At 32.7% G+C, this 19,439-nt stretch overlaps 1 protein-coding gene across 1 annotated transcript in view; it reads right to left on the bottom strand.

The window, feature by feature from the left end:
• LOC143917635 (metabotropic glutamate receptor 4-like) overlaps nt 1–19,439 on the bottom strand; it is a 195,678-nt gene that overhangs the window by 18,452 nt on the left and 157,787 nt on the right. Inside the window, exons 10-11 of the mRNA XM_077439214.1 lie at nt 13,300–13,458; nt 447–609 (exon numbers count right to left, since the gene is read on the bottom strand). Of these exons, the coding sequence (XP_077295340.1) occupies nt 447–609; nt 13,300–13,458 (322 nt within the window). The remainder of the gene's footprint in view (nt 1–446; nt 610–13,299; nt 13,459–19,439) is intronic.

Below are 19,439 nucleotides of genomic sequence, written 5' to 3' on the forward strand. Positions count from 1 at the left end.
GGAATTATGCAATCGATGCTGAATTTATGTCTCAATTCATACACCAGATAGTCAGTTATAAATTATTTCACAAAGTTATTCCAGAACTTTCTTGGCATTGTGATATAGTGTCGGATAGTTCAATACCTTCGGGAGATTGCTTCGCAATTACGAGGTTATTTGTATGTATGTATGTACTTGGCGATTCGATTAAGTTTCACTCTGTATCAGTGAAACCGATACGTTTCTCTCAATGTGTTCATATTACAAATTGTATGAAATTCAATTTCACGACAACTTATAGGTGTATGAAAAAGCGCGTTCGAGGACAAGCAAACGTCCAGGTCAAAGAAGAGTAATTAAGTGAGCGCTTATCTTCAAAATAAAACGGTTCGTTAAGAGTGTGCCAGTTTTACACCGGAAGATTTACTCGAGCAGAGCTATAAAGATAAGGCAAATTTACTAACCTGCACGCCTATAAATCCACTGCAAATGATCAGCTGAGATCTCGGCGAAATGAGGCTGGGTCTCTTTGCGGATTGTTTGCCTGCGTTGAAAATTCTGCTTATGCGGTTGGTTTTGGTCAACAGAGCCGCGTACACCACGGTGAAGCAAAAACCAGCACCGAATCTGCAACGAACGAGATAACTTGTAAATTATGCACTGATAGTATGATCGAGTGTTATTATAATGTAACGGTGTGTTTCAGTTTGGCGATAAGATAATGGATTTGATGAAATGAGGTCGACGTAAGCCGTTAAGCTCAACTCGAAGATGCAATTTGTAAGCTGGATCTTGTCTCGGCTTAAGTGGAAACTGTTAACGGTGCTCTATAGATAGTTTATATCAAAATGAGAAAAGGTTCTTCATTTATTTTATACTATAATAGTGTTATCTTTATTATTATACTAGTGTTGTGCCCGATGTAATAAGACATCTTAAGCAGAAAAGTGTATATTTCTTTGATATGACGGGCTGAAAACCAGACTGGTACAAGTGACATTTCATACATGCTATTATTTTTTAAAAATGTCACTTGTACCAGTCTGGTTTTCAGCCCGTCATATTAACCTATTGTAATGTGGGAACATTATGGGTACTATTTTCCGCCCAAAGAGCAATCGGGGGCTGACAACGAAGACCCCCGAATTGGCCTAGCGGGACTCTAAGTGGTCGGTAGAATTCCTAGAACCCTGAGAGCGTGAAACTTAAAACTGTACGTGCCTAGACAATGGAAAAACAAACAGTTCAAGGAAGCTATAACGACCGACTTCTGGACATTCTGGAATGAGCGATGGCTGCGCGTGGACCATCTGAATCTGTCAATAAATCCGTGTAGTGACTTTGACATTTGATTTGGATCAACACTTAAAACTAGTAAAAACAACTACCTACCGACCTACATACATATGAACAATTTAAAACACCAATAGAAAAATTAATTAATTAAATTTTCAATAGATGGAAAACATATGAAACATGGTAGCAAACAGTATATATATATATATATATATATATATATATATATATATATATATATATATATATATATATATATATATATATATATATATATAAGTTTTTTGTTGATCTGTTACTATGTTCGTATCATATTCGTACGTTTTGTTACCAGTGTTTTTATATACATATGTCGAAACGAAATGACTATTATAGTACGGCAAGTGTTATCTTATACAGAAACATACACAGACACACACAGAATAGCGCTATTGTATGTAAAGCCAGCAGCATAGCTCGGACGTTAAGCTTCTGCTTACCGTCAAGAAGGTGCCGGGTTCTATCCCTGAATGAAAAATGAATTTTTCAGAGTATGCTGTTGGTCAGACCTGGATTTGTGACTCCAGGTTGATCGTTTCCTATCAGAGTTTGCCAATTTTCTCTGATTTCATTGTTGAAACGGTTCCCGGAAAAAAAAATTGGCTAAAAATCCTTCCTACCTACTATGTCACCACTATTTGAAATTTGATGGATGTACAATAAAAATTTATGTACAATTCATAGATGTCTCGTTAATTTGCGAGTTTTTTCAGTGTCTCGCAATTCAACGACTTATAATAAAAAAATGCTGCATTTGTATTTGTAATTGGCCAGGAAGGCGCATTGGGATTTACCTGTAAGGCCTTCCTGGTATATATGTAAAAAATAAAAAAAAAAAAAAAAAAAAAAAAAAAATGATTTTCATTATGTAAAGTCGTCTTTGCTGGAAGTTTATTCAGAGTACAATAAAACGATTGATTAAAGTGAATATTTATAAATACAAAGTGAAATTTTTGCATAAGAATGGAATAGTTATAATTTATAGCTTAGTTTAAAGGTTTGATTAAGAAGTCTGGTTGAAATTGAAAAAAAAACATGATTCTTTCTAGAAAGTTCTCAGCGTATCCGTGACTGCTGGCAAAATTTGAATAAATTCAAATCCAACACTTCCTGTTAGAGTTTGCCAATTTTATTGAAATAGTTTCATTGTTCCTTTTCATGCTATTACCTTTCCAGAAAGTAAACGAAAATCATTTTAGATTTAATCTTGTTAAAAGACTACATATGTACATACACCAGATATAATATCAGATGGCAAGAATGTTTGTATTTTATATATAATACATACATACATGCTATGGTTTTATAATATGTGAGAACGGATTGATTTAATATATATATAATACTAGTGGTTTTATGTGGCTTCGCTTGGTATTTGTAATATAAACCGCTTAAACGTGGCATAACATTTGTTTTTTTTATTGAATTTCACCATTTAAATTAAAACCATCGCCATAGAAACGTTGATTTGTTTTTGAAGCTCCCAACCAAACCTTACAACCTTACAAAGTCTCTTTCGAAATTATATATTAGATGAAGATATAAAATTAGAACATTCACTATTAAGCTTTCAGCATTTTTTATTTTATTTATACAATAGGAAACCTATTCATTTTTACTGTTATGAAAAACCATCAAGGAAAATTTATAGGTTCATATTTTATATTTATTTTTTACATACATATACATATGAACATATGTATCTATATACCAGGAAGGCCTAACAGGTACACCTCAGTGCACCTTCTTGGCCAATTACATACCTTTACATCGATGTACAATTTAAGAGTAATTTTAACAAAGCTTCATTGAGACATCTATGGATAAATTTGATAAATTTACATATGCGCAGAATTTTTTTTATATAATCACCGAATTTCTAGATACTGAAAAACTCAAAATTTGCGAGACATTTATTGAAAAATTTGCAGCATTTTATAAATCAGGGAAATTCAACATGTTGTCAACTCGCATTTTGAGAGAAATATGACAGGATTGCCAATTTGTTGGAACCGTTTCGATAAATTGGCAAACTCGGATAGGAAACGATCTTGGAGTCACATATTTAAGGTCTGGTCAGCAGCGCAGCCAGGGATTGAACCCGTGATGATACCTATACAATTGAATGCATTACACTGCTTTATGTATGTACTTTCTTGTAATATAATATTTTGGAATTTTCAAACATATTTGTCTTATATATTGAATTGAAAACTATTATTTAATATGTATGACAATTTCTTTACGTGTTCCAAATGGTCAATTTGAAATGTGAGGTAGTACAATTTGTGTAAAATTCGATTGGCACAAGGGTAGAATAATAGGTCTGAGGAGTAAAAGTCGAAAAACTTGACCTAATTCGTAGTTACTATCAAATTATACGACCTTTTCTATTGAAGGAAAATAGGGAAGAAAAGAAAAATATACAGCGGTAATAGAATTGTAGACTTCATCCCCCGACACCTGAGACAGTATTTGTGTCACGTCTTCAAGACTCCCGTCAGTAGTCGGTCCTTAAATGCCAAACGGCATATTATACAAAACTCTCTTAAGGGGTAGGAGATCTATAGGGACGCAGGAAGGCCTCCGATTCCTATACAGGAGTCCTGTATATACCTCGTGGGATTCCATAATGAAATTCTCCGTCAGTTCGGTGGCTGCATATCCTCGTGATCTTTCCCTCCGTAGTCGTATAATACATATTGTTGTATATGTATATTAAAAAAATATAAATTTCATATTATTGATGCGAATATATGAAAGCTTGTCGATGTAAAAAATATCTATGACCACAAATCTAAGAGCGTTCAACCCTTAAATGGATTCGATCAATCACGGAACCTTTTCGGGACAAGTTGACAGGTTAACACCTCTTTCGTGCTTACAACGTTACACAATCGATGTTTATATAATTTGTTATACAAGACTAAATAACAAAAAAAAAAAAATCAAAATCGGCAGTGATATTGATTTTTGATTAGAAAAGTAATTTTCAGTATGACTCTTTGGAAAGTATTTTAAAATGGTCGAGCAAAAATTAGAAAATATTCACCGATGTATATGTTACATATCTATGTACATATATTGATAGACGTTTAAAATTAATATTGGGTATGAGGATAGGGTTAGTCAAACTTGGGCAAGCACTTTGTATGGAATTTTAATGAGTGTAATTTTATCAATGTGTATACATTGGTCAGCATTTTTAGGTGTTATATATTATATCGCACGTTTAAATTACATATGTACATCCACTAAGTACGTATGTACGTATTCAATACGATATTTATATAGAAAATGCACTTATGTATGTAAGTTACTGAAACTGGAGACGAGAATTTCTAAGAAATTATTTAATAGAAGCTTACAAAGTCATTATAAATGTAAAATTAAAAAAAAATCCTTTAAACATTCAACAATTAGTCTATGTAATGTTCAATCAATCAACGTATGTAATTTTCACATATAGGGGTTAAAGTTTGGAACAGTCTGTTTAACCAAATGTGTAGAATATTTGCAAGTTCGTTAACCAATTATGTTTTCTATCATGCTGTACATTACCATTTAAATAATATAATAATACTAGTGTTGTACCCGATGACATATAATCGCATGGGTGATGGCATTTTAAGTTATTAAATAAAAAAAAATTAAAATAAATGTGTCAGTTCTGTGTCCGATCCGCACGCGGTCGATTTTTTTTAAAAAACTTTTAAATATATTTAATTTAATATTTATATTTAATTGTTTAATATGAATAAAAGGTAAAAACTATATATCTAAATACATGTAAACAATATAAAACACAAAATAATTATGTAATTAATTAAATAATTTTTCAAAAGATGGCGGTAAATTCTCTGCCAAGAAGGAACATTGGCAGGAAATAGTATATATATAGAAGTTTTTTTCTTTTGTTATTGTATGTATTCGTATATACGATTTGGCAGTGGTTTAGCTGTGACGTACATATGTACATATGTCGAATCGAAACGATTATTATAGTACGGCGAGTGTTATCTCAGACAGAATAGCGATATTATATACATGATAATTACTAATAAAAATAAATAAAATTGTAAAATATAAAATTATCAGTAAATCAGTAGCTATTACAATAGATTGATATTTATTATTTACTCTTGTGATGTAAACAAAACCCTGTGGGTCCCTCTTAAATGCTGCTTGTTCAAGTATTTTACAATATATAAATAAATAAATATCAAGTTACGAATATTTTCGTGTACTTACAAGAGTTGGAAGAAAAAATACAAGTTGTTTAAAAACTTTTCAAAAAATAAATTCGTACGAGAAAAAGGAGGGGAATAATTAATATTGTAACTACATATACAGGCGCGTTTATATGTATTATCAAATAATGCACGTCAAAAGCTTGGCACCACATTGCACGGAAATAACTAGTTCTGTTTATACTATACAGCAGCGCTCGTTTTTACAGTTGTTTTGAACGAGTGCAAGGCAAAATCGGCTTAAATATACATTGTAGAGCTCGACTATACGGTGCAATATTGCACCGTATAGTCGCGCTATACGGTGTTATGCTATACATTAGTTGGCTATACATTAATATGCTTAATATGTTATGCTATACATTAATATGCTATACAATTTTCGGGTACATTTTGTCGTTGAACATTTTGGACTTGCACCAATTGTCGCGTCCCCACATTAGTTACATTTTACATTGAAAAAATATCACAGAAAGTCAACTGCGACTTTTAAAATAACCTTTTCACTGTCGTTAACCTTTGAAGGACGGAGCGTCGAGATCGAACGAATCTCCCGAACCGGGGTCGAGTAAGACCTCAGTATTTTTTAATCAAAATACAGCTTTTCTAAATACAAATTGGTTCAATATATATATATTATTAATCATTTTATACATCAACATAAAAAAGTTTTGTCCTATAGCATGTTTTTGACTATTTTTGTATTAAAAAATGACGACAAGCATCAACAAGCATCAATAAGGCCAGCAGGCAACTGCATAACTCAATATCCACGCGCCAAAAGCGACGAAAACAATAGCTTACGAAAATATAGCGGTCTCTTTCTCTCGCATTGATTCATCGATCAACAAGAATATGCAAGTGAACAGTCAAAAACATGACTTATCGCAACCGCCTTTAAATCATACTTTGGAACGTAGAAATGTATAAATGTATTTTTTTAACGATGTACCCCTTTTCTAAATCATACAAAATATATTAAAATAAATTTCTTGTAGTTCATTCTGGGAATACAAGATATATAGGGTGTATAGCTTTGAAAACCGCATAGTTATTACGAAGAACGTAAATATTGGGGCACTTGCATACCCCACTTCGGTGAGGGAGGGTTAATGTTACGCAATGAGCCACAAATCATTGCGGATTTTTTTAGAAATTCCATTACGATAGTAGACCCAAAGAAGTTTCTCGATTTCTCACTCCTGAAAATAAGGGACGGAACCCATGAAAAAAAATACGATCGTTTCGCTCGAATTTGTCGCAACAATTGTCACTGACTCTTTAGCAAACCCTCTCGGTGACAAGGAGCCAAGTCAAACGATCCGGATTAATCAGTGACAGCATTTTGTTCTATTAAACAATTAATACAAGTAACGATACAACCAGCAGTGTGGGTTAGGTAGTAGTTAGGTTAGGTTAGGTTAGGTTAGAATCAAAGCGGATCGGGTTTCTTGTTATAATATAATCTGATGAATACGCTTACATGCATCATTAGAATAATATAATACTATCATTACTAACCGAATTAAATTGAATTGTAAAATAGAAAATGATCAGTAGATCAGTAGCTATTAAAATAGATATAAGATGTATTGTGAACATAATTTCGTAATAATAAAAAGCATTTAAAAATCAAATATTAATGGATAATTTTGTGTAAGACGTTTCTGGGAAATTTCGGAAAATGATACGCAAAAAAGATTAAGATGTTTATAAATTTACCACCTTATAGGCTCTATCAAGAATGAAAAACGATTAATTGACAGTATTTTGTTCTATTAAACAATGAATACAAGTAACGAATATAACCAGCAGCGTGGATTAGTTAGTGGTTGGCATATTATGATTTCAAGCAGAGTGGTCACGGTTCGATTCCCACTAGTAGCTGTTGGTCAAACCTTGGTTTGTGATCGATCTATAGTTTATTGTTTCTTATCAGAGTTTACTGATTTTTATGATTTTCATTGAAACGGTTCCTGTAAATTGGCATTTTCTTTCAAATCTCAAAGTATTCAGCGTCTTGAGGTACGCCAAATTCTATAATGCTGCAAAAGGTTCTCCTTATATGTCAACATTACAATGCATTCGTAAGAATTCACATTGTAATGTTTCCGATTGACAGATATTTACTACCAATGTTTCCGATTGACAGATAATTTACCGCCATCTATTGAAAATTTATTTAATTTATTAATTTTTATATCGGTGTTTTATACTGTTTATACATATGTAGGTAGGTAGGTAGTTTTTAGCATTTTTTTTCATATTAAATAATTAAATTTAGATATTAAATTAAATATATTTAAAAGGTATTTGAAAAAAACTCGACCGCGTGGGGATCGAATACATGCCGGGAGACACATTTATTTTAATTTTTTATTATTTAATGACTTAATATGCCAGCACCAATGCAATAATGGAGTCCCACTGAAGTTCAATTCTCTCTCTTGATAGAAAGAGTTCAAAAAAAAAATCTTAGATGCCTTTATATGAAGAAATATAAATATTTATTTCCCACTGCCTTTTTACAAGGTATGCTAGGCCTTGACTCACTATCTTCGAGAAGAATTATTGCCATTTCCAAATATTTCTTTGGAGTATTAAAGGGAAGAATCGACAACCCTTCGATTTTATTTGAATTTAAATTTTTGGCGCCTGAATACGGTAGAGCTTTGCATCATCATTTACTTTTCCAACCTATTCCTGCGAAAACGTCTGCTTTCAATAACTCGTCTCTTGTAAAGGCTATCCGGTTCCTTAATGTGATTGATGAGCACTTGTACCTGTTCAATTGTCATGTTGATGAGCTGGTTAGGTTCTTGAGATTCAACACAAGACTATTTGAATGAGATGAATGATTGGAATTTTTATTGTTTTTATTTTGTTATTTTCTTTCGTTTGTTTTGTAAAACTAGTGTGACGCTTTGGGGCAACCTGTCAGGTCACACTGGTCATTTTATCGTTATTATTATTATAAATAATAAATTAAATAAATAAATACATATGTCATCGGGTACAACACTAGTATAAAAATCGATAGTGAAGTAAGATGAGGCTAATAAAAAGAGTAAGATTGTGTGGTCTAGTAGTGAATGTTGAATTATTTCGTACTTGATGTTACGAGTTCGATTCCCCGCCAAGTCTCGTTGTTGGCCAGACCTTGATTTGATTAGGTCGATCGTTTCTTATCAGAATTTGCCAATTTTTCTGATTGTCATTGAAACGATTCCTGTAAAATTGGCGTTTCCTTCCCAAGTTTCTGTTGCGAACCTTTAGTTATTGTTATATCTTAGGTTTCGCCATATTGATCACCATAGATGTCTCTGTGGTTGTTTATCGAATATTAAATTCGTATTGTTACATGAAAGTTATTCATCGTTATTTATCGTATTAATCCGATGTTTGTAATATATGTATACTGACCATAGATGTCAGATATTTAGATTTACATGTATCTATGTAATTATTATGTGGACCAGGAAGGCGCATTTGGGGTTTACCTGTTAAGCCTTCCTGGTATATTTGTATATATGCATGTGAAAATATGTATGTAAAATAAAATAATAATAATAATAAATCATATTGTTTTAAAAAATAAAATAGCGATCATATACAGAAATTAGTTCTGAACGTGTCCCAAGAGTACTTCAGCTATTAGAACCGGGCCACACCGTGCAACTTTGTCGGCCGACTAGTTACGCGACTAGAAAAAATGTATGGAAATGTGAGCGACAAAGAACTCATCTAATTGCATACATTGGTCTGGTCGCTCTCAACCAAGTCACAAGGTGCGGCCCGGTGTAGTGTAGTTATTTTATTCGACAAAGTGTTACATCAGCCGTAAATTTCTATTCGTTTGATAATTTCTAAACTTTTTATTGCAAGGGCAAAGCCTTTGTCACACAAACATACCATTTAAATACAAAATACACACTGTAGAAAGACTTCGCGTCTTCACGTGCATGCTGGATATTTATGTACATAGTTTAATATTATATCTATTACACGTATAGGCGAAAGCTCGTTATATCGCAACTACTATAAAGTACCCAAGATTATACGATGCAAAGTTTAGAACGCTCGCGAAAATTTGCCTGGCCGTTAAATTTCGCAATACGGTCGTTTGCATTGTCGTAAATCCTCCAGATTTCAGATGTACGTACATTATTCACATTCGGTTATCTGATGTAATCTAATTACGGCATAATTACGGTCCGCTACAGCCGAATGGCCCAGCCCGAATTATTCTAATGCTGCAGATATAGAAATGTAACGTTTTTCTTTTCGTTTTCTTTTTTTTTTTTGATATATATTTATGGACGTGGAAAAGAATTTTTGCTAACGTTAAGGTGCTGCCTGCTCGAGTGTGACTTTCAGATAAAGGTGAACTGTACCCGAAAGGTCGTATCGAAAAGAATTTATGCTGTTTTACGACGACAGTTTCGTTCGAAAAAAATACAATTGCGATAAAATAAAAATTATTAACTTAAATTGGATAGGCGCTTCTGATTTGGAATGTAAAGTTTGGTACAAAGTGCTTTTTTAACCCTCCCTCACCGAATGGAGTATGCAAGTGCCCCAATTTTTACGTTTTTCGTAATAACTATGTATGTATGTGGCTTTCAAAGCTATACACCCTATATTTCTTGTATTCCTAGAATGAACTACAATAAATTTATTTTAATAGATTTTGTATGATTTAGAAAAGTGGAACATCGTAAAAAATACATTTATACATTTCTACGTTCCAAAATATGATTTAAAGGCAGTAGCGATACGTCGTGCTTTTGACTGTTCGCTAGCATATTCTTATTGATCGATGAATCAATGCGAGAGAAAGATACAGCCATATTTTCGTAAGCTATTGTTGTCGTCGCTTTTGGTGCGTGGCTATTGAGTCATGTGGTCACCTGTGGGCCTTACCTATGTGCGTTTGCGTGTGGATGCTTGTTGTTATTTTTACTTTATCTATGTACGTAGTAACAAATATATGAAGTTTTGTGATCATGCGAAAATTCAAACTCGAGATTTTGACTGATTGGAACTCAGAATCGATTACTAATCACGTTTTCATGATCTAGAGAAAATGTGTGTGTGTGTCTGTATATTTTGGGGATTTTTTGAACACCGTTAGTCCTATCGAACCAAAACTTAGTATCGGTTACTGAAATTATTAAAGACACGACGTAAATTTTTTTCAAATTTTTTAGTTGACCGGAAATGGTACCTCCCCTTATAGGTGTCCTATTTTTTTATTTAATATAAAATAGTAAAAAACATGCTATAGGACTAAAACTTTTTTATTTTGATGTATAAAATGATTAATAAGATATATATATATGTATATTGAACCCATTTGTATTGAGAAAAGCTGTATTTTGATTAAAAAATACTGGGGTCTTAATCGACCCCGGGTCGGGACACTCGTTTGATCTCGACGCTCCTTCCTTCAAAGGTTAATGTACAGATCGTATAGTTTGAATCGAACTGAATGAAAAAAGCTTAATCCAAACGAACTCGTATATTCAAAGGAGTTTGAGTTACGAGGAATATAAATATTTTTACTTTTGAATGTTTCGATAGAAACTTATAATTATTTTATAAGTATATATATATATATAAATATATATATATATATATATATATATATATATATATATATATATATATATATATATATATATATGTACATATAACAGGTAGTTTTGACAGGAATACCCCAATGCGCCTTCCTGGACAATTAATTACAAACAATGCAGCATTTTTATTACATAAATCACTGTATTTCGAGAAGCTGAAGAACACAAAATTAACAATTAATTAATTAGTTAAAGAATTAATTGATATATCTATGGATTTTAGACCTGTATTTGTAAACGAATTTTTTCATTGGAACTGTCATTTATGGTGAGACATCTCAATGGTTTTGACACCTAAAAGTTTCATACGATACAAGGTGAGTCTATTTAATAGATTTTGACTTAAACTAATACCAATAGTTCGTGCATGAACAAACTAGTATGTTCATGAACGAACCAGAGGGACTGTAACATATGTATATGTTCATGTGTATGTTGCTTTCATTATTTATGAAGTGTCAAAGTTTCAAACAGTTAGCAATCACTATAATATTAATTAACATATTTTAAATATTTATTATATAAAATTTCATACTAGGAGTCGGTTTTATGTGTCGGGGTCATAAATAAACAAGGATTCTTAGCCGAATTAGTGCTGTTGGAATTCTGCCACCGGAAACTTTAACGAGAGTAACGAGAAAAAATCCTTCCATGTACACAAAAATGACAAAATTTATCTCGACAGCCCTTCAGTACCGCGAATTTCTGGAGACATAGAGTTGTTTGCGGGGATTCCACTCTAATTGAAGAGCCCTTATCCACGTCACTTTAAATTAATTTAATGCCTAACAAACGCACCAGAATGCACGGAATTTCAATTTTTTACTCATTGCGTGGTATTTTTACTGCTGCTTTTGTTCACTACTTCGGAAAAAAGGAATCCGCGTCGTTGTTGGTACATTGTCTTCATTTATTTTACTAAATGAAAAACCCAGAGTAGTATATCAATTTGAAAGACCAGTGTAATCGTAGTGTAAGTGAGTTTCTGTGTTGCCAAAAGGGCCTGAAAGGGGTGAAATAAAAAATAAACAAGAAAGCAATTTAGAGATTAAAATATATGGCGATTGTCTCAGTGCAATTGCGCGGTAAGATAAAAAGGATGAGATTTATCTTACTATTTAATAAATTACCTGTACTTTATTATACATACATATTTAGAGTTTTTTCGTGTACGAAACGACATTAATATTAATTTGTCCATATATAGAGTGGATCAGTAAGACTAAAGTCAGTAAGACAAATTTTAAAATAGAACACGGGGATGAAAATAATTTTAATTTTATTTTAAAGCAAATTCACTCTTTGAAGCATGCTGTGAATAAATTCGTCCATAAAGCGTCTCTTATACATGTAATCTTGATCTTAATATGCAGAAACGTTAACCGTGCAACCGATCAAATAATAAAAATAAAATTAAGAAGGCCACCAAAATCTAAATCTCATCAAAAAACGCTTAGCTGTAATAATCCTCTATTTATATATTGGATATATTTGACACTTTTGAGAAAAAATAGATAGGACTAAAATGGGCTTATGCGATGTACTTTTATGCAAAATTGTTAATTCACAGTTAAATATACCAGAAAAGCTGTTTTGAAAGGATGCGTCCGGACAAATATTTCGTAAAATTGGGTTTATCCTAATATATCTTTCTTTTTCAGAAGAGTTTTGATTTTTTATAAAAATAAACGATTAATAGAGACGTATTGTAGTTTAAATGGATTGATTATTATTAATTTTGACTGATAAACGAAAGCTTAAAGTTACCGCTTTGCCAGAAACGCAATACAACGGCCATTTGTATTGCGGAAGTTGTCGTTTCAGAATTTTGTACTTTTTTCATATAACTGTCATTATTTTAAATATAAAAGTTGTCAAGAGCTTTTTCAGGTATCTATCTTTATTTTACAAAAACTGCTGAAAAAATATGTGAATTTTATGAATTATAAGAGGGTCAAAATGACATTTTTTATTTAACGTTCCTTTGATACTACGCAAGTTTTTCACTAGGTCCATCGTGGAAAATCCGAGATTCGCATTTTCGCCCAATACACATACATAAGTGTTAAGGGTTAACGATTAGATTTACTCACCTCTGTATTCCACATACTATGTTGGTTGGACGAAGCACTAGGGCGAACGTGACGCAATAGCACATGAGGATCCCTGCCAAAAGGACGTAACTCAACTCTCGACCGGAAGCCCTTACGACCGGGGTGTCGTTGTGACGCAGGAAAACCCCAGCCACGAATCTGTAACATAATATATACAATATAGACTTTGTTTGATGAGTTCGGTTTGTCGTTAAATGAGCACCGATGTGTGTGTGTATTATATATTTGTGTGTACGCGATTTTGGTATTAACATACCCCTTTATGAATAAGGGATGTCGACGCGCCGTCATCCCTTATTCATAGCTAGAAGGAAGGTTATAAACAGTATTCGACTTCGTCGATTGAACGTGAGCTAGCTCTGCTAGGATACCGATAAAGTCAATCACTCACCTGTGAGTGTGGTGACCATGCGATTTAGGGGACTATCTAACCATGGGAACTGTCATATCTACAGCGCATCTAATCATTTCATTCAAATTATGTTTATTTAAGAAATTCCATCTGTCTCTATTTAAATATTTCAGTGTTGCTCGCTTGGAGTGTGCGGTATATTTTTGTGATAATATTTTTTTAAGACATTATAACCAGCAGCGTGGTCTAGTGGTGAGTGTTGTATTCTTTCGTGCAAGGTGTCGCGTGTTCGATTCCCACTAGAGCAGCGGTTTCCAAACTTTATGCTACTACGCCTCCCTAAAAATTTTTTTTCCGCGCCTCCCTACCTTTTATTTTTTAATAGATATAATAATATAGTCCCGTTTTAAATAATAAACCTTTATTGAAAAATAAAATACTGAACTCTACAATAGACAGAATAATAAAAAGGTTTTGCTATAACATAAATTTATACGAACACGTACATATATTTATTTTTATATTAAATTACTAATTAAACTAAATCTAACATATCAAAATTGAATGCGAAGGATGTTGTTGTTTATTGGCACAAAGTTTATCAAATCTTGGGGGCAATATGGAGAGTGCCACTCGTAACTCCTTTTCGACTATTAACCTGACTCGATATTTGGTTTTCATTGCAGCTAGTGCCGAAAAGCCCGTTTCGCATAAATAAGACGTTACGAACGGTAGCAGCACTTGCATTTCTTTGCAATACAAAGATTCATACTCTCCACTAGGATTCATCCAAAATTTAATTATGGTTTAATTTTGAAACTTTTGTTTTAGTGAGCTATCGCATGATAATTCTATCAATTTTTATTTTTCGATGGTTGTCAGCTCGAATTCGTCTTCTTCATTGTAGTTAAATGGATTCTGTGTCCACAAAAACTTTGAGAAATCAAGGTCTTTGAAATAATTGGAAAAATGCAGCACTAAAACATCCAAGTGGTCGGTAAAAATATTTTTACTGGCTTCAATATTGGCTGTGGCCTAGAAATCTTTGGAAAGTGAAAACCTATCCAACCCATTCTTTTGTAAATTTGATTTCCATAACTCTAATTTTTTAATGAAAGCTTTTACTTTGTCTTTTTGAACAAGTGGTTGTATTTGTGATCCCTGCATTGATTTATTTAAACCGCTCAATTTTCCAAAAATTTCAACCAAATAGGCAAGTTTAACAATAAAATTATCGTTCGTCATACAAAAGTGAGGTATAATTAGCTTCCATATCAGCACACAGCTTTGCAAACAGCCTTGCTCTCAATGGACTATTCTTAATGTTGTTTATATTTTTAATACTTTTGTAAAAATGCTGTTCAGTTCCTCGCTCATATTTTTTGACAATAGAGCTGCTCTGAGAATCATACAGTGTACCAGATAGCATGTGGTGCTTTCTTTTTGATCAATGCTTTAAGACCTGCTTTGTATGTGGTGCTTTCTTTTTGATCAATGCGTTAAGACCTGCTTTGTGTCCAGACATTGAGTGAGCTCCGTCGGTACACAGTCCAATTATTATTGTATGTCGTTCACAACGCAATTATTTCACTTTATGTCGTTTTCTTCAACAAAACTGTCTATTATATTAAAAATTTCAATGGATGTGGTCTTCCCAAGAATGTGTTTGCAAAATAATATATCTTTTAATATATTATTATCCGCGACATATCGAACATATGCAATTAAATGGGCATCTTTAGCTAAAACAGAGCGTATGCAAAGGCGCAATTTTTAAAATCTTCTTCTCCGGATAATTTTTTATAGGAATTAAATGTATATATAAAAATGAAAGAAAAATAAAAATAAACATTCATGCATTGAATTTTTACTGTTAAGCTACAATATGAAGTTTTATTTATTTGTAGATATTATGGTATGAAAATTATTTTTTTATTAAAAAGTTTTGGCGCCTCCCCTGGCAATAGTCCGCGCCTCCCCTGGGAGGCGCGCCTCCCAGTTTGGAAACCGCTGCACTAGAGTCTAGTTTCTAAATTCTATTGATAACTGGCTTACGTCGATAAAATAAACGAATCGTCGAAATATGATTTTTCTAAGTGGAATTTTATTTAATTCTCATATAAAGACAATTTAATATATTATCCCTATTAATTCAATTCAGATTCGTGTAAATACGAGTAAATACTAGTACGGGCTTTTTGCTCGCAATTTTACCGATTTACAATTCAGCACACTTCCAATTAACCCTTTTAAACGAAAAAAAAATAATGTCGCCAGAGCACTATCCCAATAAACATGTTTCAATATAAAATAGTATTAACAGTGGGAAAAAATCCCAAGTGAAAATACGCATTTTTGACTTTTGATTTTAGCTGGACGACTACTTAGAGAGATTTAAAAGCTGAAAAGTAATACAAATAAAAGATAAAATACCCAATTATAGATTCCAATATTCATTTTGAACAGAAAATTGACAGATTTTGAGACATCGACCGAACAACACCAAGATATAGAAAAATCGCGCGATTTAAAAAACACATATATCTCCGAATCTCAAGCCAATCAACATTTTTTATTACCAGATTCGTGTAAACTGGGCATAGATCTATAAGAAAAGTCATATCTCGTCTCTGAACCAAAAAAAGCTTTTTTTGCTCTATTATTTTCTTATGGAAGCCATTGTGGCGCATTTGGTTCTCCCTGAAGTGCCACAATGGTACAAACTAATGTTTGAATAAATATTATACACACTTTATATTAAAAGTAAAACTGAGAATAGGATTTGAGGATTTTATTTATTCTTTTATTTGATTTTTTTTCACCTTTGTTCATTTTTTAATGTATTATTTTTCTTTTGTTATTTTTTTATCATCATTTTTTTCTGCTTTTGCTCTTTTCTTTTATTTTATGTATTTAATTTAATTTAATTTATCAAATGAAGGTCATTGTGGCGCATTAGGTTCTTTCTGTAATGCCACAATGGTCCAAAACTATAAATAAATAAATAAATACGCGAGTAGAACGGCTACCAAATATTAATACTATTTAAGTTTTTAACAAAATCACAATTTGTTACATCAAATGTGTAGGTCAAAAAAAGGAAGAACGTATAAAAATATTCGAATACACATATTTGAGTCCTAGTTAATAGTTTTAGTATACATATGTTATAAAGTGACAAGTTTGTGGTCACCCTTAGCCACGTGTACACGTACACATATTCGTTTATCCGATTATAACGAGTGGTAACAGAACGCCGCTCTCGTCTGCTACGTCAGATAGAGCAGACGACAACGTTTAATTTCAACGCAACGCCCTGGAAAATAATTAGCACCAGTCAGAGGAAAATGGGAAAGCAGGAAGGAGAAGATTGAATGGGGAGGGATTATTTTGACTTTTTCCGCTAAAAATGTCGCACCGTTAATTTTTACACAACGATGTATCGTCGGTCGAAGCGATACGGGAGTGTGTTGTAAAAATGTACGATTATGAGCTTTTAATTGTCGCAACCCCATTTTCATCCCCTTCAACCCTTCCGCTGATGGGGGTGCTTTTAATAATACATGAATGGGGTAGTCCACGACGCGTATGCCCTATTTCGGACGACTTCTTATTTTCGATGTCGGTGCTTTTGATTAATTTGGTTTTAATTAAACCGCAACCCCCCGTCGACAACTTTGATACCCTTTGTTGTTTTTTTTCTGTATTTTTTAAAAATAAATTCTATAGTTAAATCCACGAAACCATTAAAATGATTTATTTTTAATTTTGACAAATTAGCGGAATTTGCTATATGAAAAAAAGTGTCGCTTTTGCAATCGCTATAAATCTGAGATTATATCTTGTACGCCAATAATAATAAAAAAGTTGAATAGAGTAAGAATGAAATTTATTAATAGGCACCATAGATTGGCTTTGAAACTTACAGCAAGTCTACAGCATTGGGTCAAAGACATACAAAAATCTCTTTTATGTCATAAGTGAAACTATTGTTAGTTTCAATTATATTTGAAAAACACTGTGATATTTTCATTTGCGGGAAAAGGTTTGCAAACCCACTTCGTCCCCGGTAATTTTTAATACTAGCAAATAAATATATAAGGAATGTTTGTGTGGATATGTGCGTGAGTGGGTGTGTGTTTTTGTGCATCGATAAGTATGGAGATTTCAAAAAAATAAATTTTGCAATTATCTACAACTCAGAGTACAGAGTACAGAGCCTAGTATAAAGCCTAGTACAATATTTTTATTAAAGACTAAAAGGAACCTCACATTGAGGCAGTGAAATGCAAGGCGATGCGGGGTATATCCTCAATATACCCAATATTTAATTGCCATAGTTCTTTATCAACTCAAAATAAAATAAAATTATAATGCGCGCTCATATTACCATTGTTAACCTATGCTTCACCTGTATGGAATAACGGCTCGAATACTAACCTTTCCAAGCTCCAAGTAATACAAAATAAATCCCTAAAAATAATTTATAATACACCCATATATACTAGAAAAAACTGCATGCCATATATAATATTCCGTTTGTTACAGACATTACTAACAAACTAACCAGTAGATTATATGACAGAATCACTAATAACCATACTAATACACTTGTGAAGAGTCTCGGTGATTACAACAAAATGTCTATACCCTTCAGGTATAGACACAGATTACCTAAACACAATCTGCTTTAGGTCATCGACTTTAGAGAGTCTTTAATTAATATTATGTATTAGATGTATTATGAGCATTTATAAGAATTGTAAATAGGTTTTCGAGCTCTTTTCCCTATTATGCTGTACATTAACATTATAATAATATAATACTATGATTACTAACCAAATTAAATTAAATTGTAAAATAGGAAATGATCAGTAAATTAGTAGCTATGAAATTCGATATACGATGTATTGTGAACATAATTTCGTAATAATAAAAAGCATTTAAAAATCAAAATTAAAGACTAAAACGACTCATACAAGTGAACATGTCTTATTCATTGTTGTTTGTTATAATTTGTATCCATACATGTCCGGTAGTAGAGAAAAATAAATAAGGAGACGTGGGAAATTAGGATGGAGTGCATTTGGGTGAATGAATGCGGTTTATAAATCAAAAATGCCACTTTGCCTGAAGAAAAAGATCTTTGATCAATGTTTTTTGCCAGTGATGACGTATGGATGTGGACCTTGGACAATGAACGTCAAATTGCTACACAGAGTCCAATGCACTAAAAGAACGTCTTATGATTGGCATAACGAGGAAAGACACCAAACGGAATACATGGGTGAGAAGTATGACAAGGGTTGTGGATATAGTGCATAGAGTGAAGAGATTAAAATGAACGGGCCACGTGGCTAGAAGAATGGACGAAAGGTGGACAAAAGAAATGCTAGAATGGTACCCGAGAGAATGCAAAAGGGTAAATGGAAGACCACAGGGAAGATGGGTAGACAAAATTAGGAAAATGTGTGGAGTGAGATGGATGAGAGTTGCGCAAAACAGAGACGAATGGAAGCGTGTTGGAGAGGCTTTCATTCAGCAGTCGATGGTGATGATGACATATAATGACAGACCAACTTTTACCACTGTTTTATTGATTTGCAAAGGGATGGTAGAAAGACAAATATGTACATAGCTAGCGGTCATCGCATCGATTTAACAAAAGATTCGGATGATAATTGTAATAACTTCGTTTACGATTAAACTTATTTAGCTAAATGTTGGAGACATAAGTTGTTTACTTCAATATTAGCCCGTATGTCAG

The sequence above is a fragment of the Arctopsyche grandis genome, chromosome 10 (assembly GCF_051622035.1).
Source record: "Arctopsyche grandis isolate Sample6627 chromosome 10, ASM5162203v2, whole genome shotgun sequence".
NCBI classification, from domain to species: Eukaryota; Metazoa; Arthropoda; class Insecta; order Trichoptera; family Hydropsychidae; genus Arctopsyche; species Arctopsyche grandis.